Source organism: Labrus bergylta, chromosome 14 (assembly GCF_963930695.1).
Source record: "Labrus bergylta chromosome 14, fLabBer1.1, whole genome shotgun sequence".
NCBI lineage: Eukaryota > Metazoa > Chordata > Actinopteri > Labriformes > Labridae > Labrus > Labrus bergylta.
In genome coordinates this window covers 8,659,785-8,685,837 of record NC_089208.1, presented here as the reverse complement: position 1 = coordinate 8,685,837, position 26,053 = coordinate 8,659,785, and the positions used below count along the sequence as shown (strand labels likewise).

The following is a 26,053-nucleotide window of genomic DNA, read 5'->3' as shown; positions in this document are numbered from 1 at the left end:
TTTGGCCCCAATCAGTTGCCTGTTGACTAGCAGTGCCTTTGTCTGGGAGAGAGCGAGAGTGGGGAATGACCATAGACTGTAAATATTACAGACATGACATGTGGGAAAGGAGCCACAGGTCGGATTGGAACCGGGGTAGCCCACTCTAGAGGTCTGTAGCCTACATGGGGTGCACACACTTACCATAGGTTACCGGCACCCGCAGCTTTATGTTTGTTGGATGTGGCTGGCTCAGTAGTGTTGCTGATTGGGAAGTGAAGGGCAAGAAATTCATAAAAGCATTGGTGAGTGAGGTAAGGCCAGGTAAGGAGTGTCAGGACTGCTGTCAGCTGTCATTTCAGTCAGTGTTTTCAGAGGCGCTGTTTGTCAACAGGCAACTGCTTGGGGCCCCTGGCCAGTAGGGGGCACCTAAAGGCTGATAAACTTCAAACCACAGCGGTGGCTCAAAATGTGCAAAGTTTGCAATGACAGTAGGAAACCTCCCTAAGGGGGCCCCATTTTACAGCACTCATGCATATAAAATAATTGACTGAATGATGCTTGTGTAAAGGGTTGAAAAATGTGTTTTGTCTAAAAAACAAAGGTTAAAAATGGATCACAAGATTTAAATAATTGCATAAATATAGGTTCAAAGCCATTGGGACATTGTATAAAAAAAATTACATACAGGTGGGTTTATTTACCAGGTTTTTAATATTTTCCTCAAATTAACACTATTTTATGGCAGGATGAAGAGAAGTCCTTCTTTTGTTTCCTGGATTGACAGTGATGCGTCTAATGACATTCCCAGTCCCCTCCTCTCTGGGTTTTCTTTCTCAGATAGGTTTCTGTATAAAAGAACATTGGCTTGTCCCCTCGACAGTAAGTACAGACAGTTGATCTAAACATTTGACAATGTTTAGAAAATACAAAATAAAACTGGTTAATGAATCGCAAATAAATGACCACCCGCCAGGTGGCCATTTCCATAATGTGTTATGAATTAGTTGTCATGACAACCACACAATTTATGAGCTGGTCATTTGGAACACTACAAGATAAAAGCCTGGAGTTCATTTACATTCTTACACTGTTGCTTGTTGATGTTCATAAACACTGTGTATTTTAGGCAATTAGGAGGATTGAAAACCACTTCAAAAATTAACTTCACATTAATTACGAGTGAAATAGAAGAAATGGAAGACTACTCTACATCTACAATGGAGGAATCTAAATCTAGATTAGAAAGACAATCGGCCAATTGTGAAAAACAGATGGCGAGATCAGCCAAGAATGATGAAGATGGAGAATATGGAGACACTCTCAGCCAGAAATCAATTGAGTGCATTGACTGCCTTCCAGGTACCAAAGTTTCAGAGGATGCTAGCATACCAGAAACAACATAGTTGCCAAAAGTCTGTCACTTTTGAAAAAACAGACACAATAGCTACCTCACCCTTCCCCACAGAGCCTACATGCACTCTGCCTTCTGTAAACAGAAGTAATTCCATAGCTACAGTAACTTCAAGCATTTCTTCTACTCAGTCAAACCCATCGGTAAATAGTGCCACACACAACAAAGGCCTGGTGTCCCTGGTGCTTGTTAAGTTGATTACGCGTATTACTGAAGCTTCCACTATACCACTTACTCTGAGGGACTTTAGTGATATCATTGAGGATTTGGCAGACAGGACAGTGAAAGAAACTTTTGGTATAGATACTTTTATTAATCCTGATTATGAATCCACTGAGAAGATATACAAGGCTCTGTTCGAAGACCTACGCAAGCAGTTTGGCCCTGAAAACATCCTCCAGACTGCAATGACGTCAAGAGACCCAGATTTTTACAATGCAATTGTCAAGTGCTTAAAGTATCACCTGATTGTCCACTCTTCCCCACCAAAGAGTGTTTTTTTCCAGTGTTGCACATCTGTGTCTACAGCTATTACCAAAACCTTCCGAGCCTGCAGGAAGACAAAAATACATCCTCTCATCTCTGACAAAGAGAAGGACGAGATCATTTTGACACCAGAGGAAGTCAGCTGCGATGTACATAAGGAGCAAAGCCCCGTTGAACCTCAGTCAAGACCTTCAGAGCCTGATGATTCATCTGCAACATCGCAGAGACATCGCTGCTTGAGCTAGACTTCCACCAGATCATAGAACACATGTCGCATAAGGCACTGGAAGACAGCAATTACATCAACTCTGTCATCGACTCTGACAGTCGAAGGTTTACGAAGATGCCCAAGGCTCTGTTCAGGGATCTGAGACAAATGTTTGGCACTGCGAGGCAGGTGATGGTAGCCATGATAACACAAGATCCAGCTGTTGCCAATGATTTTGTCAAGGCCTTGAAAACTAACCTGGCTTTGTTTTCCCTGACAAAAAAGAAGAACGCCATAGTCAAATTCTTCACAGCTGTGTCCAAAGCTATTGTAAAGCCGTTCACTGCCTGCTGTGGACTTTGTACTGACACTGTCTGACAGCAACCCCTCCCCTCTCCCCATATATCAAACCTGTCTTTTATTTAATTAGTTGTCTTAGTGTTACTGTGGGTTTCCCCCCGGGTGCTCCAGTTTTTTCTCACACATTCCCATAATTGTTCAGGGTGATTGCATGTAAACTTGCCATGAATGTAACTACTGAATTTGGGTTAAACTGTTTGTCATTAATAAAACTCTTAGAACAGTCAATTCTAATCCTATGTTTTATTAATACAGTACCATTTTAGTTTCCAGATAATGAACAGAATATACTAGGAAGTCAGTCACCAGTGGGTCTCTGCTGAATAAGAGTCGGCCACTAGATGTAGACAAATAACTATTCACTGTATCTACTCATACACATCAGAGAAGTGTTGCTGTTGTCAGTGCTAACGTCGTCTGGACGAGCGGTAGGCCTAATCATCAACAGCGGTTCTTTTAAAAGGAATCGTCTTCTAATTTGCAAATACTGCTTTTTTTAGTCAGATTTTTTACTGTTATATATTAATTTAGGTTATATTATATGTCACAAGTTATTTATATCTGAAATGTCCCTGCGGAGTTCTGTTACCTATTGCGCCATTCACGGTTGTACTAATAACCAGACTTGAACAGCGGTGTACTGAACATGCACTGAAGACAAAACGGGATTGTTTCTGTGACACATGTTACAGTTTCCATCGCTTACCTGCAGATGATGAATCCCAAAGGACGTGGTTTAAAACTTTTAACCCGAAGAGACCACCAAAAACTTTGTACCTGTGTTCATTACATTATGTGGGAAGGAAGCCAACGAAGGAAAACTCTTATCCCACTTTGTGTCTGGGCTACGACAGACCATTGGAGAAGAAACGTTGTGTCTTAAAAAAGAGTGACAGCAGCGCCAGGAGGACATCAGGTACCGTTAGGATTTCAGGCGCGGGGACGTTAGTTGTATTGTTGTCTTTACAGTTTAATGTAACATGAGGGTGATTCATGGCTGAGTGCAGGGCAGCATGAACTAAACGTTTTAAGCTCAACTACCTGTGTGTAGAAAAATGAAATTATTTGATTAATGATTGAAAAGGCCAAATATTTAACAAATGTTCTAAACTGTGTGCTAACTTGCTCAAATTCACACATGGATGATGATCACATTATCTCGTTTGAAGTGCAACAAATGATGTTCCATAATTTTTATCTCCAAGTTGCTCATTCAGAATACTTGTCCCATTGCTAATAATAAACACCAGTTCCGGGTTCAGTGACAGAAAGCACCAGAAGTGACGTCCATAATTCACACAAAGTACCATGGGGGCTAGGAATGAGATGGATAGATTTGTATTTTTACTTTTTTTGTAAAATGAGATTCCAGAGCCTCATTCTGTTTTTCATGGTCTAACATTTTCTGTCATGATAACAGGCTATTTAATTGTAATGTTCTGTTATGGAGTTAACACAGTTAATGTCCTCTCCATATAGGCTACTGTACCTTTCCTGCTTGCACTGGCTACTACACATCCAGCTACACCACACACAGCTTTTGACCCATTGTCAATGAAAGATCAGAAGCAGCCAGGGTTGTAGTTTCAATAGGTTGTAATTTTGAGTACAGATTTGGTTGCAATTTGAGCACCACCTAGCCTACCTACTGGAAAACAATGGCACAGCTGGCCATTTTTTATCTTAAGAAAACAACTTCTACGTATGGCTCATTATCTAGTTAAAATCAGTCCTATCAGTTAAAGATATGGTGGGATTGATAAAATACAAGAGCTATATTCGGTTGCTGACAGTAATCTGCTTTTCAGTGCTGTCTCTTACAGCATTGAGTAGTACTGACGATAGACTGTAAATATGGTACTGACCAAATTTACAACTGACTGTTTAGACAGTATCACCGTAAAACTTACATCAGTACCGTCGGGGAACCGAGCCCCTATCTCCCGCACCAGTAGCCTAATTTAGCATGCCTTTCCTAACAAAACCGTTTATTCTCTACGTAGTTCTTCTTATCACTACGGGTGTCATATATTTCTGACCACAAGTTAGATTTTGGTGACGCTGTTTCACCCTTTTGGTAAAGGTAAGGAGACCCAGTTTTCAACATTTGAGTGAGATCCAACCCCCACCAGGTGGTGATCAGCTGACTGCTCTGCTCCTGTCTTTTCTGTAGTGCTCAAGATATATGGCTGCATGTTTGATGATACAAGAACAAAGTCGATCATCTAGGGTATACTGGTATCAGGTAAACTTATGAAACACCTTTTAAGTCATTCTGACTTATGGGTCGAGTTATTTTTTCACATTTTGAAGGTATTTTGACTTGAAACAACAAATTAAAATATTGACCTATGGCGCCAGATAAGAACGCAGTGTATCACTGGAGTTATTACTGTTTCCCTGAGAGACACAGGAATGTCAGTTCAATTGTTGTTGACTATGGCATCCTCATTAACTGTGACACAGGCCTGAACCAATGTTATGCAGAAATATTGGCATCCTCTGTAGCTACTATCTCATTCTTATCTGAAGAATTTCCTTTGATGAGATGGCCTCAGACTTTGAAGACAATGTCAGCTCTGCCTGCTAAAAAATGATGTGCCTGGTGAAGCCAACTGTATTCATACAGCCTTTATTAAAAAGTAGACCTGGCATGTTCTAAGTAAAGAATCTCCTCTCCTACAGAGTGCATTATCAATTTCTTGTTTACTTTACATTTCTACAGTTTCTTCAGTGAATCTGAAAGTAAAGCAAATCCTCTCTACTCTCTTTGTCTGAATCTGTTCCTTTGCAAGAAAAGTCAATAAGTAATAAAAATGAAGACGGTTAAATGTATGTCTTTTTATTTCTTCAAGTGGTTTATTGGACAAAGAGTTACATAGGGGTTGTTTTCATGTTTCAGAGGTCTGTGCAAATACTCCAGTTTATTTAAGCAGGTTTACTAATATAGTTACCAACAGAAATAAATTGAGAGGACAATATTTCTGCACGTACACAAATTAAAAGCTATTACATAACTGTACTAATATACAAGAATACATTAAACTATAGGTAGACAGATTAAATAAATACTGTATATAGTTCCTATAATAATTTGTATAATGCATGCCTTTTAGGTTTTAATTTTTACAACATGATTTCAATTCTCCTAAACACGAGTAGTATATGACATTTAACATTGCACATTTTAACAAACTACGCAAACATTACATAAATATATACTTTTCAGGCAATAACGCCAACAGGTAACCTAAATAACTACATTTTGTTTGTCACAGAAAAAGGACAGGAAAAATGAATGCCTACATTATATCCTTATATAACAAAAACACACATTTACATTTCACCAATACATGTCTAAATATAAGCAGGGTGTTTCAAGGTTCAGTATATATATATATATTATGTGCTGCAATTTGGCAAGGAAATGTGTATTTATTTTATTATATACAGGTTATTGAAAGTTGTACTTTGAAGTAGTAGTTCAAACTTGTAGTTGAAAGTTTGTAATATGACTATATATTTCTGACTTTGGTTTTAATTGAGAAAACAACAAAATGTTATTAAGACACACTTCTCAGACCAGATGTTAATAAGTGGTGCTGAGCCACTTTCCCTTGTGAATTAAGATGAATGTTAATTAGTAATTTACACCATGAATATACTTTCAGGTTTCTGTCACAGCTGAGTGCGCTCCCCTGTCCACACCTCGTCTGGAATCCCTCCAGTCCAGCTGTGTAACTCAGCCCTGCCCTGAACGTTACCTTCACTGGTCTGATGCTCACAGATGAAGTGGTTGAGCATCATCTCAGCTGACTGGAGACTGGCCACTGGAGACTCTGACATCCTGTTTTCTATCGGCCTGGCAATAGCTATGTCGTTGCTTCCTCTCCAGTGATGAATGATGTGGTTGTCCAAATCCTCCGTAGCTGCATCCCCCTGGTGGTGAAGGTTCATCATGGCCTCCATGCCTCTTAGCTCCTTCTGCATTTCATGGTGTGCATGAGGGATGTCCTCCATGCTAGCTGACCGGATCAACATGGCTGAGCCATGGGTTGGACTTTTGGCGATCCTGTAAGTGCCATCGCCTGCCATGCCATCAGACCTCTCGCTGTGGATACTGAACTGGAGGTGAGGTATTGGACATGGACAGTGTCGACCAAAAATATCATCTCCCCCAGACTCGTTGTCTTTGTCCATGTCTCCTTCCTGGTGTCTCCAGACAGGACCTCTGTTAGATCCTGTCAGTATGAATCGTGGTGTGTCTTCTCCTAACTCTGACCAGTCAGACTCCTCTTCCTCTGGAACTGACCCCAGAGGAAGCTCCTGCCCTCCTCCGGCTTGGACCTTTACATAGTTGTGGTTGTCCATGAACTCAATCGGAGGGGGAGTGATGGGGTGAACCACCTGGCTCAGAATGTCATCTGGCTGAAAATCGTGTTCATTTCTTTGCAGCATTAATGTTCCCTGCAGTGAGGAGAAGATAAAAGTTGATCATCTATAGAATAAATTATTATATTGATATTAAAACAAACTACTGCTAGACTCTGTATGTGTGCTAAACAATTTGCCAGAGATTTTTTCGGAAATTCTTATCTTATTTATCTGTTTGTCATGATCACTGTATTCATGCACCTCCTGAAAATTAGATTTCATAAAGAATACCAGAATCTTTTTCTGACATGGTGGCACTTCCCTTACTGATTTTCCTCCACTGCTTTTGTATGTGCATAGTGGTGTCACTGTATGCTAAGAATTAGGAAAAAATATAAAGATCTTACACTGAATGTTTCCACACTGTTGGCAAGTTTTGCATCAGCAAGCTTCTCCGTCAGTGCTGAAATACGCCGGTTCAACCTCTCACGTTCTCCTTCCATACTCTGGGCCTGACAGAGAGAGACATATTTCAAGTATTCACTTATTCACAAAAAATGGTCTCCTACCTGTCACAAAACATTTTCCTATAACAACTTTTCATCTTTCTAACAAACTTTGGAAGTACTTCCATGCTCACCACTAAGTGAAGCCTTTGCTCGAGAAGAGAGTTGGTTTGTTGTGTGGAGGCGCAGTTGTCGTGTAGTCTAGAGAAAGGCAGACAGGGAGAGAAGTTAATCAACAATAACAACATTGGAGCTCATCATCTTCAGTTAAAATATTGAGACGGCTGGTGAAAACATGAATTTCCTTGCTATGCTATCTAGCTTTCTTTGTGAAATTATATCTATTTATTCATTTATTCAGGGAAAACAATAAATGACAGGGTTGAAGCTTTGGAAACATAAGTATGGCTGGAATTCATTGCTTGTCAAATGTTGTCATTTCTTTCATTCATCATTGGTAATTTTTCTTTTCTCTTTCCGTCTTTTACTTTGAATCATCTGAACAGCATTGTAATTTCAGAGCAGAACATATAAATCAGACTGTATTTCCTTTTTCTTTCTTTCTTTCACTTTTTGCCAATTAAAGGTGCACTATGGAGTTTTGGTAGATAAATTTGAATGTTGGAGAAATGTACAGATTCTGTGGTTTATGTTCATAACTCTATACACAAACTGTCCTTAGAGGTCCCTGGAACACTGTTTGAAGATAAAATGATATGCGAGAAGTTATGGTGGGGGGCCCGCAACAGTGAAAGCGTAACTCTCCTGGTAGCTTTTAAGCTCTAAACAGTGTTCCAGGGATCCTTTTTTTTTTTTTAAATAATGTTTGCGTACTTATATAGCATAGAATTGTTTCACTTCTCCAACTTACATAGTGCCCCTTTAAGACTGAAAAGTTTCCACAAGAAATCCCTGTAGTGATCTTCCTTCTTGAGCATCTCTTAACTAGCTATCTGTGAGAGCATGTCCTTCTCCATTGAAGCCTTATTCAAGCCAACCCCCAAAAAGTATTTGGCCCAGCAACTTTGAGTTCATTTACAGCAATAGCATGTAATAATATAGAAAAATAACACATGCAGTATGTTGTCGCTATTGAACTTCAATTGTTGACTAAACAAAAACTCCAAGACAAGAAAATGTGTAGATACATTTCCTATGCTTGTTTCCTATTTGATGATTAGTGTAAACTGAGGCATAGTTTACCTCTTAAACCTCTCTGTGAGGTTGTTGAGCTCCATACGTGTCCTCTGAAGTTCTGTCTCCAAAAGCTTTTGGCTGCATATGAACTCTTCTCCCAAACACTCCATCCTCACCGCAGTCTTTAGCAGACTCTGATGCAGACCTTCATTCTGCTCTTGAAGTATCCTACCAGGAAAGATAAACAAATGGAAATTAAAATGATTGAGGGAAAGGCCATTGGCTTTTCATGAATTTATTGATAAGATAACAGAATCTCGTTCATATTTTAACCATTGGGTGTAAAATTACAGTGGTCAATGATTTATGTGATACTGGCAAAAAAAAAAAAATCCAAGTGTACAGCCAAATATTTGACAATGTCATTGTTATTAGCATCCCTTTACTTTGAATTGAAGTAATCACACTAAAAATACTCTACACTTACATGATTCGACCCAGCTCATTCACCTTCCCCTGTTTAAAAAAAATGGAATTATTATGACATGAAGAATTCAATTCAGAAAATCATTTTACAATATGAAGATATTAGACAAGAGAAATGTCAATCTAATTTGGTGTAATAAAAGAATCTATTGTTGTGGAATATCCACAGTGACGAGCACTCTGCTGTCAATGAGTGGAACATTATTACATAACTGTTAATGAAACGTGTGTGAGAGTGTGAGTATTGACTGTCATTGATGACTTTATGGACACACTGTAATAGGATTGTGGGTGAGAGAGGTCATACTTTAGATATATGTGCATATACAGTACATGTGCAAACACATATATACACATATTTTATGTGTATACATATATATATACACATACATACTATCAACATCATAATGGGTATTATCATCATACATATAAACTTATATCATTATGCTATTATTATAAACATACTTTATGTAATGAGGGGCTGAAGCTCATCAGTTCTTCTTCATGACCTGAAGGACCACTGCTCCCAGAGTCTGTTTTAACTGACTGACAGTCACTTTGGTGATCACCACTGTGATGATGATGGTTTGGACTGTGGTGGTCTCCATGGTGATGTTGATGGTCTGGACTCTGGTGATCTCCATGGCGATGTGAATGGTCTGGAATCTGGTGGTCTCCATGGTGATGCTGATGGTCTGCACTGTGGTGGTTGCCATGGTGATGCTGATGATCTGCATCATGGTGGGTGCCGTGGTTATAATGGTGGGATGGACTGTGGTGGTCACTATGGTGGTGCTGATGGCCCAGACTGTGATGGTCTCCATGATGTTGCTGAATGTCCGAATCAAGTTGGTCTCTATGATGATGTGTATGGTCAGCACTTGGGAGTTCTCCATGGTGATGCTGGTGGTCTACTGTGTAATGCTGGGTATCTCCATGGTGAAGAAGATGGTCTCCATGGTGATGCTGATGATCTTCACAGTGAAGCACATGAGCTTCACTTTGGTGATCTCCATGATGAGAAATTGTTGGGCTTTGCTTGCCAAAGTGATGCTGATGTTCTGCACTTTGGTGGTCACTGTGGTTATGCTGGTGGTCTCCATGGTGATGTTTAATGGTTGGGCTGTGCTCATCATGGTGATGATGAGTGTCTGAACTTTGGTCATGATGGTGATGCTGGTGGTCACCATGGTGATGCTGGTGGTCTCCATGGTGATGTTTAATGGTTGGGCTGTGCTCATCATGGTGATGATGAGTGTCTGAACTTTGGTCATGATGGTGATGCTGGTGGTCACCATGGTGATGCTGGTGGTCTCCATGGTGATGTTTAATGGTTGGGCTGTGCTCATCATGGTGATGATGAGTGTCTGAACTTTGGTCACCATGGTGATGCTGGTGGTCTCCATGGTGATGTTTAATGGTTGGGCTGTGCTCATCATGGTGATGATGAGTGTCTGAACTTTGGTCATGATGGTGATGCTGGTGGTCACCATGGTGATGCTGGTGGTCACCATGGTGATGCTGGTGGTCATCATGGTGATGCTGATGGTCATTATGAGGATGCTGGTGGTCATTATGAGGATGCTGAATTGTTGGGCTGTGCTCGGCCTGGTGATGCTTGTGGTCTGAACTTTGGTGATCACCATGGTGATGCTGGTGGTCATCATGGTGATGCTGGTGGTCATTATGAGGATGCTGAATTGTTGGGCTGTGCTCGGCATGGTGATGCTTGTGGTCTGAACTTTGGTGATCACCATGGTGATGCTGGTGGTCTCCATGGTGATGCTGATGATCTCCATGGTGATGCTGATGATCTCCATGGTGATGTTGAATGGTTGGGCTTTGCTCTTCAAGGTGATGCTGGTGGTCATTATGAGGATGCTGGTGGTCATTATGAGGATGCTGAATTGTTGGGCTGTGCTCGTCATGGTGATGCTTGTGGTCTGAACTTTGGTGATCATCATGGTGATGCTGGTGGTCACCATGGTGATGTTGGTGGTCTCCATGGTGACGCTGAATTGTTGGGCTGTGCTCGGCATGGTGATGCTTGTGGTCTGAACTTTGGTGATCACCATGGTGATGCTGGTGATCACCATGATGACGCTGATGGTCTCTGTGGTGATGATGCTGATGTAGTGCACTGTGTTCATTACCATGGTGATGATGATAGCTGCGAGGCTGTGTTGTGGTATGTTGGTCACTATGGTGATGATGAATTGTGGGGCTGTGGTCTCCATGGTGAAGTTGTTTAGTATTTGGATGGCTGATACGGCGATGGTGACCTGAACTGTGTTGATCTCCATGGCGATGTGTTGGGCTATGGTAATCCCCATGGTGATGGTGATGAGTTTTTATATGATGGTCTCCATGGTGAGAAGCATGGCCATGTTGGTGCCCATGGTGATGGTCACTGTAGTGATGGTGGGGATCAGTAGGATGACAATCAGGACTGTGGTGGTGTCCATGGTGATGGTGGTGAATTTTGTTGTGGTCTCCATGGTGATGGGGATAATTTGGGCTGTTGTGGTCTCCATGGTGACGGCGATGAGAAGAACGGTGCTGATCTCCACGGTGATGGTGTAGATGTCGTTTGTGTGTCTGTTGTTTTGGTGAACAACCAATGTCAGCGCAGCTCCTGGCTCTGTGTGTCATGTGACAGGTCAATTGGCACGGTGAGTCTGCAGCTCTGTGACCATGGTGATGGTTATGTAAAGATTTCGAGTGAGAGAGCGTTGTGCTGTCGTTGCTGGTCCTGGTGGTCTTGGGGGTCTTGCTGGATCTTGCAGAGTCTGCACTGGTAGGTCTGCTCCTCTGCAGCCTCTCTAAGCTGCTCTCTGCTGTACAGGATGATCTCACAGAGGTCTGAGCTGGACTAGAGGGTCTCTTAGCATCTGTGACCCCCAGCGTTGTGAGTCTCATTGGGCTGAGCACCTGTCTAGTGATCTCATTCAGAAATGCAGAGAACTTCATCTTCTCCTTCATCAGGTTCTTCCTTGCTTCAGTCTTCTCTTTCTCTGTCTCTTTTTCATCTTTATTCTCTTCCCACTCTCTCTCTCCAGGCTGTGTCAGAGCCTCCATCGATTTGGCTTTACGAACACTTCCACCATTTACCCCTAATCCACTTTTGGTCCTCCGTTTGTTCTTCAGGGTTCCATGAGCAGGTCCAGAGGCAGAAGACTTGGCTTTTACTCGATCTAGTTTATTCATATTTTGATTACCTCCTTTATCAATCAGAGGAGCGGTGTCATCACCATCCTCCAGGTACCTGTACTTCCTGGAAATGTCCGAGCAGGACTGTGAGTGCTTCATACTAGGACCTCTCTCTGATCCTCCACTGCTGGATTCAGACGACAGACAGGAGGAAGAGGAAGATGATGTAGAAGAGGAAGAAAAGGAAGAGGAGGAAGAAGATGAGGAAGATGGAGAGGAGGATGAGGGTGAAGAAGAAGATGAAGAGGATGAAGAAGAACTAGTTGAGGAAATCTCGGATAGAGAAACATGGCGATGGCTCTGCTTGCGGTGGTAATGGTGAGAGTGGTGGGTCTGGTTGTTTTCAAAGTGACGTGGATGGTTTGGGTGATGATCACTAAAAATGCTGTCCTCTGCTGTTGAATGGATGCTATTTTAAAAAGAAAATATGGTTGTTAAAGACCGATTCAATTTTGACACAAAGCTGAGTAAATGAAAACACAATGATATTGAAATACAAACAATGTAAGACAAATATGACAAGCTCAAAAGCTTACTTAATGTCAGAAAAAAGTGAAATGATTACACTCTTTGGACCATTTGGTGATTGGGTAGTGGTCTTTGATTTAAAAAAACACAATACAGAAAGAGGGGTTGCTAAGGCATGAGCTTTCCCTATTTAAAATGTAATCTTTATATACATATATATATATATATACATTAATATAAACAACTTTAATTTGAAAAAGAATGTGGTTTTGCTGTCCTATAAAGTTGGGATCTGTCTTTCATGTTTTTTTTTTCAATATGCATTGTCTAACACCGCAGTCCTTTGCATTTTTTTACTTCGCAATTCTGCTTTGGAGACAGTTTGAATGTCTTAAGTAGATGTTTTGCAAACTGTGCTAACACACCTACCTTCACAGTGCTTATCAGCCTATTGGTGTGCAAGTCTCTCTCCATATTTCACTTTTTGTGGCATTGAGTGAGTGTATAGACTCTGTTTTATATTGTCGTGATCCTGCGTGATGTGCATACTGTAGGATTGCCCTCCTAAATCAAATGTTTCATGCAAATAAACTCAGAGGGGCAAACATCTTGTCTACTTTTTACATTCTTTTGTAAATAGAAAACAAAATTCAAAGAGAAAATCTACGTAAATATCTTAGAGTTATGTTTAAATAAAGCACAGCCTTTATTTTGAGATTTCCAAACTTAAACTTACTCTTGGCTATCATTGTCATCTGACTGATGGGACTTCTGCTGGTTCCGCTGATGACGCTGTGCTTGATTTTGGTGATGGTGCTTCATTTGTTGAGTTTTTGAGTTCCCAGTCTTTCCACGCTTGCGGTCTCTTTCTTGATGGTTGTACATTTCAGGTTTGTGCCCTTTGACTCCCTTGGTGTCCTGATGAGGATGTGAAGGCCTTATATATTCCTCCATCAATGGCGGCTGAAATGTAGAGTGGCCTTAAGAAACTATCAAGATCTGTCCCCGGAGAAAAAAATATTTTATTATTCACCTTGAAACGTAAATTAGTCTGCTAAACAGAGTTTTCATAGTATTACTGAAATTAAGGTTCATATTAATAAAGCAGAAAATTCAGAAAAACACGTTGATACTATTTGATAATCAACTACAACTTTAAAAATCGACATATGACTTAGTTTTATGCACAACATACAAAAGGTTTGAACCAAAAATATGAAAAAAAATAAAATAATTTAAGATACCTAAATAATGCAGGGCTACAAGCAGTAACAAATAAAAAGAAAAGTCAAATGCAGATGTTTTTGTCTAAAATACAGCTATGGAAAATTACAGGCACTGCTTTTAAACATAAAATGATTAAACAATTTCTAGGTTTTTAGTTGAGTCTTGACGGTATAGCTAATTCATGCATTAGTTTGTAATCAACCACACGGCAAACATCAGTACTTACTTTCTCAGAGATCCCCGGGAGAACACAGGCAGTAGTGTTCATTCCCACAAAATGAGTCCCTCTCAGTGATGCACCTTCTAATTGAACTGGGAAGCACATGCATCACACACATGCACTCACACATCAATAAGTACTCCTATGTCATCCAATGACAGAGGGGCCAGTTGTCGCTCGCAGCTACTTTGAACTTTGTTAAACTCTGCTGTGTGCCGCCCTGTTAATAATGGCTCATGCATACATTTTAAAGATACCAGGATCAATTATTAACACACTGTGCTCTGCTACAGTACTTCAAACAAATGCATACTGTATATTTGTGTACACTACATACACAGACCTTGATTTATTCTCATGTGTTTGTTGTTAAAAAAAGATACATTTGAGGTTTTTTTGGTTGGAGAACAGATTAGATAAACCTTAATCCCACATTGGAGAAATTGACAGTGTTACAGCAGCAAGAGCAAAGACAGCCAACAAAAGAGAGCACAGAGTGCACAATTAAATAAATAAAAAAGGTGAGGAGCCAAAAACAGAGCTGAAGTTAAACAACAATAGTGTTAAAGATATTAAAGTGAAGCTATTCCAAATATTTAATCAAATCCACAATTTTGTTTTGAAGGATTTGATTAATAAACCGCTTAAACTGACACAAATTAATGCTAAAGACACAACCACTTTTTCAGCAGCTTGATATCCTGAGAATTAAGTCTGTGCCAATGATTTTTTTTTATATGCCCCAAGTGTCTGACTCACTGTACCAGCCAAAAACACAGGCTCCCAGCATTCACTCCTCAACTCGAACATGGACCCCCTCACTGTGACACATCAAAAGTAGTATAGAAGCAGAGGCAAAAAAATGTCAGAAGCAAACTCTGCTCGAGCCTGTATAACTTGAGGCAAGGTAGTGGGTGGATGTTAAATGTCACAAACTATCTTCTTATATTATTGCAGCTTTTAAAATAAACACACAAGCCCCTTGCACTTGTCAGAACATATCAGGGCCTGCTTCGTGCAATGATAAAACTTTAAAGTAAAAGAAAGAGGAAAAATCACTCCAGATGTCACCAGTTCATCACAAAGATATATTCTTTCCGCCTGTGACTGTCATCATAAGAACAGAGCAGAGGTACAAAAACACTGTGCTGCTTACACAGTGCCTGATAACGAAAAAGTGTCACCTATTGATCAGAATGTCCCTATTATGTCAGTGCAATGGGCAATCTAATAACTCAGAGTTACTGACAAACACATTGAATTCCAATAGGCGACAAAGCCAATTATGCATGACAAGACTTCGTCATGTAATATCAAACCTCTAATGACTTAAACCCCTATCATATGACAACAAGCATATCAGAGAATATCTACCACAGCTTTGTGGTGTGTGCAAGTGCAATATCTGTCATCCTAATTGTAACTTTGCAGCATGTATCTTCATTGCCCCAGGCAGCTTTCCCTGCATCAATGTTATGTGGCTCGGATCCACTGACAATCATTGCATAACCTACACTGCCGTGACTGTCTGGCAAACATAATGGAAAGTTAGAAGAATTATCTAACACATGCCAACACGAGACGTACTAGTGAATATTTACAACTCTGATATCAACTCTTAAAGGGGATTATTAAGAGAATTACTAAGGACAAGATGTGACAAAGTTACATCATACAAAGATGTCACCATACACCTCATTGTGATGCATACTCTCCATGCTGAAACACTGACACACTGCTTTTGTACCGTGGAGATAGTTACAGACACTTAATTTCACATTCCATGTAATCGTTAAATCTTTCCTTCAAATAAATTACAGTTTTAAAGGAGTAAACCTGTGCATCTGTTGAGGGAATATTCATCCTTCACAGTTATACCTTTAGGTTTCTCAACTGGAAAGTTGAATTTAAGAGTAAGGTTGAGGTAGAAGCACAAATAACTGCTGTTCCTGGTCTGGCCACTTGAGGCTGGCTCCAAAAGTCGAGTCCATTTTCATTAGGCCCAATGTTAAAATGTGCAACTTTACAGCAGAAATTAAAACGCAGCCTGGTTTAAGAAAGAAACAGGTTAGATCTGTGTGGCTTATTTTCTTTCATTATAACTGTACAGAGTGATATGTATAACTCATTTGTTTTATTAATACTCAGGCTTAAAGTAACGCACATTATGAGGCATCCTCGCCCTTTGAGTGTTAGCTGTGTGCTGCTAGCTGTCTGCTAATGACTCAACCTTTCTGCAGTGTTTGTGTGTTTCTTTTCTAACTGCTGTCCACAGGCCAGTAAGTGAAAAACTAGTATAGTTAGCATTAAATAGCATGTTATACGAGTCTGAGCTCACTGCACCCGGCTTGTTAGCTCCTTCGGTGTTACACTGAATTATCTGGTTAGCTCGTACCTGGGAGTCAGGATTCTTTTAGCTCTTATTCAGCAGAGAATATGTTTTTTTCAGTTATGTTACCTGTTTTGTTTTTTTTCACACTCGCTGCTAATTGTCCAACAAGACATTTTGTCCTAAAGTAAGTGCTACATTCTAAATATTCTCTTAGCTTCTTTAGTCTGATTAATGTACAACTCGGTTCTCAGTTGCCACATTGTTAGAATTTGATGGTTTTCTGGCTCATTTGTCAGCTACATCTTAACCTTTGCCAATGTTTATCTCCGGCACTTGAGACCTCTTGTCCAAAGATGGTCACTCAAGGAAGAAAACCCAAAAAGATGAAACTACAGACCCAGTATGAACCAGTGAGTCCATTATTTATTGTCTATGGTCATATTTAGCATGATGAATATTTTGTCACAATTGCTGCTGTAGATAATATGATAACAGTACAGAAGCACTGACTGAAAAACCTCCAAATACAATTAAGAACTTTTATCATAGAAAACGGGCACTTTCAAGTCATTCAAATTGACTTAAGGAAACTAATGACTGAGTGACCTTTACCTAATCCAAGTTCACTCCCATCACTGAGCTCAAGCAGAGGTCCTGAACTTAGCTGGATGTACCACCAGGGGAAGCAGTGTGCAAAAATAATTGAATGATGGTGTCATGGCTGAGCCGGACAATAAGTCCTTTCATCAGGTTGTTATCTGGTGACTTATTTTCAGTGGAGTGTTATTTTGCTGCTTTTGCCAGACGCTGCTATACAAAAAACAGAGCACTAGAATAACATTTTGAATATATACTTGATTACTTTATGCACTAATCATATCTATAATCAAATAAACTGTATTACACACATGGCAGTTCAGAAACTAGTCATGTTTGATTTTGCTTAGGCAGGCCAGTAGATAACGTCCATGATTAATGAACTTTATAAAACTTTATCATACACAATTCTGAGTTATTCCCATTTAATAGACAGTCAAAGAAACATCAGAAAAAATACATACAGCATGTGTGCAAAATTAAAAAGCAATGCACTGAATTCAAAAGAAATGCTGACACCCTTAAATAGTTGTGTATTTAGTTTGTGTGTGGTTTATCTGGTCTCTGAATTGAGAGTCATTTCAGCAGGAATAAAATGCACATAGGCTCCTCAAACCAAAGAAGAGTAATCAGCTTATAAACTAGTAGTTGTTTATAAATGTTGTGTTGTTGATAATGTGCATTCTGATGTTTCGGCAAGCTAAAGATGTTCTTAAACATCAACAGTGTTTAGTTTCTACTGAAATTAAGATTCAACTTTAAAAGTTCACTGACAATTGTTAGCTGGAATTGTTAAACATAAGAACTAACTCTCCCCATCATCAGCTTTTCAAAGCAACAATTGGTTGATCCTTCACCTATCAGCACAGGGCTTTGGTCCCCTTTGGACATTTTTTTAAGGGGTTGATTTACCAGAATAGCAGGGAAGATCCTGAATGTAATAACATCTAGTTTGTGAAGGGCCCTGGCATGTTCCTACTGAATGGAGGCAGAGATTTCCTCTGTTCTAAAGAGATGCAATGTCTCTTTCTCTTCCCCATTCAAATTGGGTAAATGGCTCCCTCTGTTGGGCTGACAGTGAATCGGAAAGTCCCATTTCAGCTAAGCCTTTCCAGGCTTATATTGTGACAGAGAAGGAAAAAAAAGGAATCAATGCTTGTTATCAGTTTTTCCCAACACGGATGTTGGGGTTGAGAAGAGGATCTAAATTTGGGTCTGAGCCAGCAGAGGCACGTCCAAGTTTAGCCATGATGATTATCAGCGTAAAGAATCCAATAACTCCAACCAGGAGAAGCATGAAGACGCGCTGTTTCCAAGACAGAGATGTCCGTCTTCCACCAGTGAGATTTCTGAAAGAAAGAAAATTAAAAATCAGACATTAAAATAACATTTATAGCGTGATTAAATCATACTGAAACTGTATTAAAGGAGGTCTAGTTTCCAGGTAGACCACAATACTAACTTGAGAATTTGAGCAAACCAACTTAATGTTGGTCTTCTTCTGTACTTGTCATCATCAAAGTCAATCTGTGTGATGGAGCTATGACCAACGTCTCTTGTGTCGTAGACCTTTCTTGGTGATGATGCTGGAGATTGAAATCAAACTACATGTTAATCTTTCCACACAGAAGGTAGTTTAGCTCACGCAAGTTGTCGTTTTTATGTTTAGGCTATTTAAGAATAGACAAAGCTGTACTTTCAAAGCATTACCTGTGTGTACTGTGATTGTGTCGCAGGTAGAGGCAGTAGTAGTGAAGTTCATTACAGAGTGATCCTGCATAATTTCATCCCCGTTTTTACGGGGAACTGCATGTTCCTCCTGTGCTGGAGGTGAGACAGAATGTGATGGTGGGCTGATGCTGGTGTTGTAAGAGTGACTAGGGTAAACGTTACTTTGATCTTGTGCTGGGAAAGATACGAAAAAGCGTTAATTTAATAAACCACTTAAAAAGATATAAAACATTTATTGACAAGTAGGCATGAATGCTCACCACCAAATGTTGACCAGTCAGTATAATCAGTCACATCACTAGCTGTGGTCTCCTCAAGGACCCCAACAGGCTCCTCAATCTGTCAGTCAGAGAAGACATTTGTTATAATATTAAAACTGGGCCAGTAAAAATGAACAGTACATACATCATGTTTTCTTCAGAGTTTCCTCAAATGATTCAAATCTAAAAATATCTATCACCTAAAGGTAATGCAATTTTGTTATATACAATTACTTCACCAGAATTTTTCCCAACTGAGATCTAAAATCTCACCACCATATTTAAAAGTGTAGAAATAATGGATGTTCTAATTCTTATAGCTTTTAATGTAGATCACATGTATGCAGGATTCTGCTAACAATTCCCTGCTTCCTCTCCTGTTGTCTGTTTCATAGTTTTGCTTTCTTACTTTTATGATATATTTATTTTATTTCTTTATTCTTTATGTGGATTTTTTGTTCTGATCTGGTTTCATAGGTTTGTGTTTGATCCAAAAGAACAGTTTATGTTTTATTTTACACATTTCCCAACTTCAAAATAAAATAATCTCATGAACGTCTTTTATTTGACGAAAATGACAAAACTGATTAATATAACCAAAAGATGTTTTGTTTTTTCAGACCACAAATAATGCAACAAAAACAGGTTCATGTTAATTTTTTAAACAGAATACCATTATGTTCACTAAAGAGGATTTAGAAAATCAATGTAAGGTGAACTAACTGATGGTTTTTAATAACAACTTTCATGCGTCTTGGCATGAGCTCCTCCAGTCTTTCACACGGCTATATGGTGCCTCCTGGTGAAACAATTCAGTCTACTTAGCACTGTGCAATGGTTTGTCAGGTGATCATCAAGTACCGGTACCTCATTAAGTAGAATGAGTTGTGCCTGTGTCAACACAGATGCTGGAATAAAATGCATTTCTTTGCATGCATGTAGAGATGCTGATTTATTGAGCATTTGGAGTGGTTTCTTCATTTTTTTCAGAGCTGGGTGCTTTTCATTTAGACTGTCTAACAGTTGTGATGTCAGCAAATAAGTGTTTAACAATAACAAGATCTTACCAGTGGCAGCCCTAAACCAGCTCGAGCCCAGTTGACAGATGACAGCTGCTCTTTTAGCACATCAGCGATAGGGCTGGCAAGGTTAGAAGGGGGGAAAACTGGAGTCTGACAGGAGGGACACTGGTATCCAGCTGGAGCCGTGTGAAGGGGCAGCCGAGATGCCAAGTTGTTGAGACACGACCAATGAAACACATCTATGGAAGGAAAAAAAATAATAGATTAATGTTACCACAACAGAGGTGGGAGACAAACCTGTGTGTGTACAAAAATCAATCATAACAAATCTTGATTGTTATGCATTTAAACCTAAAACCAAATCCACAAGGGAAACACAGTTTTTTCAAAATTCAGTTGTACTGTATCTTCATATACAAGCAGCTTTGCTTGACAGAGAGGAGCATATATTCCTACTGAATTGATAAACTTACCATAGCAGACGAGTCTTACGGTGTCCTGAGCAGTCAGAGGAGTGTTACACAGAGTACAGTTGGGATTGTAATCGCTGTCCTGAAGCCATTGCAAATATGACTGCACGATACACTGAAAGGCAGAACGTGGACATGTGGAGTTATTACCTTGATATTACATCACTGTCACACCTTAAATCATGTCATTTTTTTCACACAGCTGACCTTGTTGTGGTTGGAGACGAGGCAATGCTCGCACACATTTACACGATGCTCAAAGCAGAATAAATTGGTGACCTTTCTCTTCGGGCACTTGCAGAGACCCATAGTCACCTGCGCTGTAAGGAGCACAAACAACAAATGCATGTTTGTTATAAATGCACACTCTTTCTACACTACGCGTTCTCTTTAATACAGACATGAGCAACGACAGCTAAAGATAGACATCAATCAAATCCCTTTTTCCTCACAGCCTGCGTATCCATAGGCACACTGGATGTGTCTGTTACCAGTCTTGAATGTGCTGAAATTCACAGACTTACAATCCGAATAAAAAGTAAGTGAAGCTTGTAGTTTTTCCACAGATATCAAATCTCTTGTGCGACACCAGTGATGGGAAAAAAAAAACTACCATAAACTGAAACTCGTTAAAGATATTCACAATGTGGACTGGAAATAACGTAATATAATGAGCTTGTTGAAATGTCAGCATTGTAGTCAGTGAAGTAAAAACAAATGTCTTCTCAGTTAACAATGTGATTCTTTAAGGATACAACATTGTAGCTGTGAGATGAAGTATGATGTCATCTCTTTTATGTCAATCAGCAGCTCTGCGGTGAATTTGAATTGATTATGATTTAATTTAACACACAGCTATATTATGATATTAAACTATTTGTACTATACTAAATAATAATTTGCCACCTCCACCCACCTTTTCTGCAGGGGGGGGGGGGCTACGTCATCATAAGTTAAAGCATTACTTTACCTGAGAGTCTGTGTTTGTCATTCTGGCTTGTTGTGTGTAAACAAACAGGAGCTAAACATGATGACATATTGACATGTCTCGGGATGAACAGTGCCAAACCAGGCTAACTCAAGAGGATACACTAAATCTAAGAGAAAGGCTATTTACAGACAAATCATCCTCCACTGTGCTGCCCAAATAAACAAATAAACAAATAAACAGAGGACGTGATTTGTACTTCCTGGGTGTAAGTGGCTACACCTCTTACATTGTGTTTCAGACACTTAATTCAGTTATTTCATGTGTTTATTTCAACTCGTGAACGATTACACCTTTAGGTATTCTTCACAGGAGCTACCATTAGCTGGAAGTTACCAGGTGACGTTACAGTAGCGAGCTAACCCAGCTAGCTTGGTTTAGTTGAGGTTGTTACGATGTAGACACAAATAAAACACGTTTACCTGTCACACAGACGTTACTAAAGTCGCGTTTGTTTCAGGTGATGAAGTACTGTCATTTAAGCTTCCGTGTCAGATCCAGGTGAAAGGCAGCCGCTGGAGCTGTCATTAGGAAAGTTGAGTGCTGCTCGCTGGGTGCTTCCTCTAGTCTGTTTATCTGCCACGTCTCTTCCGCTTCTGATTCTTCTTCGTGTGTTTTTGTGACAACCCAACAGTTACAGTCTGCCATCTACTGCGCCGGAGGACCCACGCGTCTTTACGGTCTTTAAAATAATGTTAACCATGAAGTGTGAGGTGAGGACGACGGGGATGATAATGATAAATGATGTTTGACGGATCAGTTACAAGCACAAAGGAGAGAAACATATTTCTTTGTTTTTCATTTTGTTTTTGTTTTTTTCAACTTGAGCAATCAAAAACATCCCACTGGGGGAGGCTCTTATTTACATTTATATATATTTTTAGGATGCACAGGTGCTTGAAAGTATCTAAACTGTCTTTTGTGGACACACATGTATACATATGAATTACAGAAATTACCAGAATAACTTATCTGAATAAAACATGACGACCCAGATGCTTATTACGCTATAGTAGCCTATCTTTACCATGTTATTATCCATGGGTGATACACTTCATATTTACCATCTATAGTGATACAAGGTATTAACATAAAAAAACTCCAGTCTCGGCCTTTACTTTTAGCACACTGACAACAGACACTGAGAAACTTAGAAGTTAATCATTATTGATCCAATGCACTTATTAGTTTAATAGTTTACTTTTTAGGAAATTGAACTTGGGCTTTCATCCCTGATCTAATCTTCCTGATGTTTTGCTTTAGAGTTTGTGGAAAACTTTCATTTGGCAAAGCTTCTCTTACTTTAACAGCACGAGGGCTAACATCTGATCAGATGAAATATAATAATGTGAGATAAACTTCACCGACCAACAGGAGAAAAGGTAAGCACAAGCGCAGATACATAATATAAATAAGTAACCTTTAAACCTAGAGAATAAAACCTTTTAACTAATGCAATTCCTCTATATGTATTTGTTTTGAATAAACAATATATATCAGAATATATGTATATTTTTATTCATGGAATGAAGAAAATAATCTGTGCAGAAGCATTAAATTGTGGAGGAGAGATATCGAGACAAGGATTGAAACAGTCATGATATTTTATTTAAAGTAACTCAGTCACTTTTTTACTTTGCTGGACAGCAGCAAAAAAAGGTTTCTTTTTCTTGTTTCTTTCCTTTTTTCCTTGGAAGGTTTGTGTCTAAATGCAGTTAGTGTGTTCAGTCAGCAGATGGTGTACAAACTGACAGCCAATAAAGTGTTGGCTATGACTAAGAGTACACATAATGCTGGGTCCAATGATTCACCAGTCAGCACTGTGAGTGCAGATAAAGATATTAACCTTTCATAAGCAGAACACACTCTTGAATGCTGTTATCGCAGGTATAGATTATTGCTCTTCTTTACGTACAGAACTTTGACATAGGATCAATGACTGTGGGGCCTATATGATCTTAAGCTTGTCGATTAATGCAGGGACTGTTAATGTGGGGAGCCTCACTCACCCTTATAGTCAGCAACACTGTTAAGATAATTCATGCCGCTACATTATTTAAGTTTTCTAGTTAATGAGCTTTCACATGTAGGCATGATAGCTCTCAATCCAGCCATGACAAGCATTTTTTCGAATGCATGGTAATGACATCGACGTGTGCCCCATGCTGCCCTTTCATGCATGATAATGGCTTTTTTTTCGTCGTTACAATATGCATATATGCTTGTGTGTGTAAATGGCCATGCATGTATTTGAGAATGAGGGTACACATTTTTTCCCTTCACAGTCGACTGCACATGTGTATAGCCTGTAGAGGAGAGCATGGAGCCAAAATGGGGATATGAAAAGGCAAAGGAAAGAACAGCCACTGTCCAATAGGCACAAAGGAGGGAGGCAGAGATGTTCAAGATCTAATGCACTGAAGCAAATTATGTTCTTTGAAAGAAAGCATTGTTTAATGCAGCATGGAGTGTAAAATCCAGCATAATGCGTAGCTGTGGAAAACAAGACATTTGTGATTGATTAACCTATTCTAATTAAACAGTTAGGGAAGAGTAGCTATTACTATAATGCAATACAGTTGTTACTGCTATGTTTTTCTTGCAACATACCATTATGACCTATTTACACCAGTTTGTGTCCAACATAGTTTTAAGAAGCCTACCATTTAGAAATAAAAAGATTAGATGAAGATGAATATTAGTTCTGGTCTTACACTGCTTTGATTTTCTACGCTGTGTTTTTATTGGCTGTTATTCTGTTCAATCAGATGACATAATTCTACATCAGATCAGGGTTGTATCTCTTTTACAATTAACATCAATGAAAACATCTCATTTAGGTGTAATTGATGAACTTGTGACCAAAAACTTAAATCGTCTTACCAAATGCTTATGAAATCAACATTAAAACTGTTGCTTGACTGAAATATTGTTGATTTGACAAGAAAGCAAATTGTAGGGGCGCCGGTGACCTAGTGGTTAGTTCACACTCTATCCAAAAACATAGAGTTGTTTTTGATAGTAGATACATGTAGGTTATTTGCTTAGAACATTCATTCTCAAACTGTAGTGGTACGCAGGATCCCTCTTGTGGTACGCCAGAAGTGTCTAATATGGGAGTATCTGATATATTTATTTTTTAAACAAAGATGTACCCATCAATCAGTTGACAAACAAAGCTGTGATGGCAAGCGGAGGAAGCAAAAACATGGGCTAAAAGACTGCATTTGTGGCTCCAAATGAGAAATATAAAAACAAGTGCGGTGGATTATGTCAAGCAGCACAGCAGAAACTGAAGTCGACGACAGTGAACCCAGCACAGGTGCAAAAAGATGAAGTTTGCAGTGCCAGTGAAGCTTCGGGCACCTGCTAGCAACAGACAATACAAAATAGAAAGAAAATACGACTCGAGTTGAATCCAGGTTGATTCTTCTTACTCTACTGTATTTCAATGTTGGTCATACTTGGAGAGATAATGTTATCTGAGGTGGTAATCACTGTGAAAAGTTACAGACTATTACATACAATATGATAAAAAAATACACATGTAAACGAGGGAAAACATTTAATTTCAGAAAATAATAGTGAATCTTGCTGTACTGTATCAATGCAGGATCACATCAGTATAACCCTTGTAAGAAGACAATAGTGTTTGAAGGCAAACTGTAATTTGTTCTTCTTAATTCTTTGAACGAAAAAAAATGAATATGAGCCAAACTGTGCAAATGAGCTTGAACTTGTCGTGTCCTCGGTGATGACAGGAACGCGTATAAATCACTGTCTGGGGGTAAGGACATGTGGAAAGGGCGTTTGCAAAAGCACTGCAGCAATCAGATGGAAGGGAAATCCAGAGACAAATGACAGAGACTGTGGAGGACAAATCATGCCTGGAGCCGAAGCAGCTGGGTCTGAAGTGACTGCAGAGGTTGTCGGGTTGGGGGCTGGGGGGCATTGATTGATTGAGTCTGGCAACTATTGATCAGCTATCAGCCCCGTCTGTGAGGGAAAGCGTTAAGATTCAGGCATGGCTTGTTCCATGAATCAGCTACCATGTGTTACTGTACAGAGACTGGTCCAACATCAGAGGGGTGCAGAGACAGTCGGTGGTGTCTAATTGCTTACTGGACATTGGACATGTAAGACTAAAAAAATGGTGCATTTTTAACACTGAAAAGAAGATAGCAAGAACTCTACACTCTGCCTGGTGGTTTAACAGAGTTAGTAATGTTATTTGTAGAGCCCATGGATGATTCATGTGTGTCAATTGAGAGAGATGCTTCAGTGTAGTCTCATTGTTCTCAAGATTTCCTCGACATAAGAGACTAATTTTCTACATTTCATGTCATGTCATGTTTACAAATCTAACCTTAATTACAATTTTTGCACATTCTCTGAAGGTTTTCACACTTTTTTGTGCCATTTTCTGCACTTCAGTCCTTCACACAGACAGTCGTAAAAGTGATTGGATTTTTGCTTTTTTTTAGTAAAGCATAGACCTCTTGAACAGGAGGTGTTCAACACAGAGATGTCAGTATCATTGTGTCTGTTTTCTTTACAAAGCAAGAGGCATGTCTTATA

General features: G+C 39.5%; 2 protein-coding genes across 3 annotated transcripts; both read right to left on the bottom strand.

Moving 5' to 3' along the window:
• Positions 1–5,274: 5,274 nt before the first annotated feature.
• si:dkey-273o13.3 (repetin) lies at positions 5,275–14,180 on the bottom strand. The gene is made up of 8 exons (XM_065963334.1): positions 14,082–14,180; positions 13,365–13,627; positions 9,416–12,569; positions 8,952–8,980; positions 8,531–8,692; positions 7,462–7,528; positions 7,229–7,333; positions 5,275–6,914 (listed from the first exon to the last, which is right to left on the bottom strand). The coding sequence occupies exons 2-8, from the start codon at positions 13,580–13,582 to the stop codon at positions 6,126–6,128; spliced, it is 4,524 nt and encodes a 1,507-aa protein (XP_065819406.1). The 5' UTR covers positions 13,583–13,627; positions 14,082–14,180; the 3' UTR covers positions 5,275–6,125.
• Positions 14,181–17,412: 3,232 nt separating this feature from the next.
• zfpl1 (zinc finger protein-like 1) lies at positions 17,413–22,058 on the bottom strand. Of its 2 annotated transcripts, none has more exons than XM_020643305.3 (8): positions 21,898–22,058; positions 20,695–20,807; positions 20,491–20,602; positions 20,063–20,256; positions 18,996–19,074; positions 18,715–18,909; positions 18,467–18,590; positions 17,413–18,353 (listed from the first exon to the last, which is right to left on the bottom strand). In XM_020643305.3, exons 2-8 carry the CDS (start codon positions 20,794–20,796, stop codon positions 18,167–18,169), a joined length of 993 nt encoding a protein of 330 aa, XP_020498961.1. In that variant the 5' UTR covers positions 20,797–20,807; positions 21,898–22,058; the 3' UTR covers positions 17,413–18,166. The 2 variants fall into 2 exon arrangements, with proteins under 2 accessions (XP_020498961.1, XP_020498962.1); XM_020643306.3 differs by having other exon boundaries at positions 20,695–20,802; positions 21,898–22,056.
• Positions 22,059–26,053: the final 3,995 nt, after the last annotated feature.

Coding starts and splice junctions, on each gene's coding strand:
- si:dkey-273o13.3 (XM_065963334.1), bottom strand. CDS start 13,582: ATGGAGGAATATATAAGGCCTTCACATCCTCATCAGGACACCAAGGGA. Junction 7,334..7,461: donor AGCAAAGGCTTCACTTAGTG/GTGAGCATGGAA, acceptor TCTCTCTGTCAG/GCCCAGAGTATGGAAGGAGA. Junction 6,915..7,228: donor ACAGTGTGGAAACATTCAGT/GTAAGATCTTTA, acceptor TCCTCACTGCAG/GGAACATTAATGCTGCAAAG.
- zfpl1 (XM_020643305.3), bottom strand. CDS start 20,796: ATGGGTCTCTGCAAGTGCCCGAAGAGAAAGGTCACCAATTTATTCTGC. Junction 18,910..18,995: donor TGACTGGTCAACATTTGGTG/GTGAGCATTCAT, acceptor TATCTTTCCCAG/CACAAGATCAAAGTAACGTT. Junction 18,591..18,714: donor CACAATCACAGTACACACAG/GTAATGCTTTGA, acceptor TTCAATCTCCAG/CATCATCACCAAGAAAGGTC.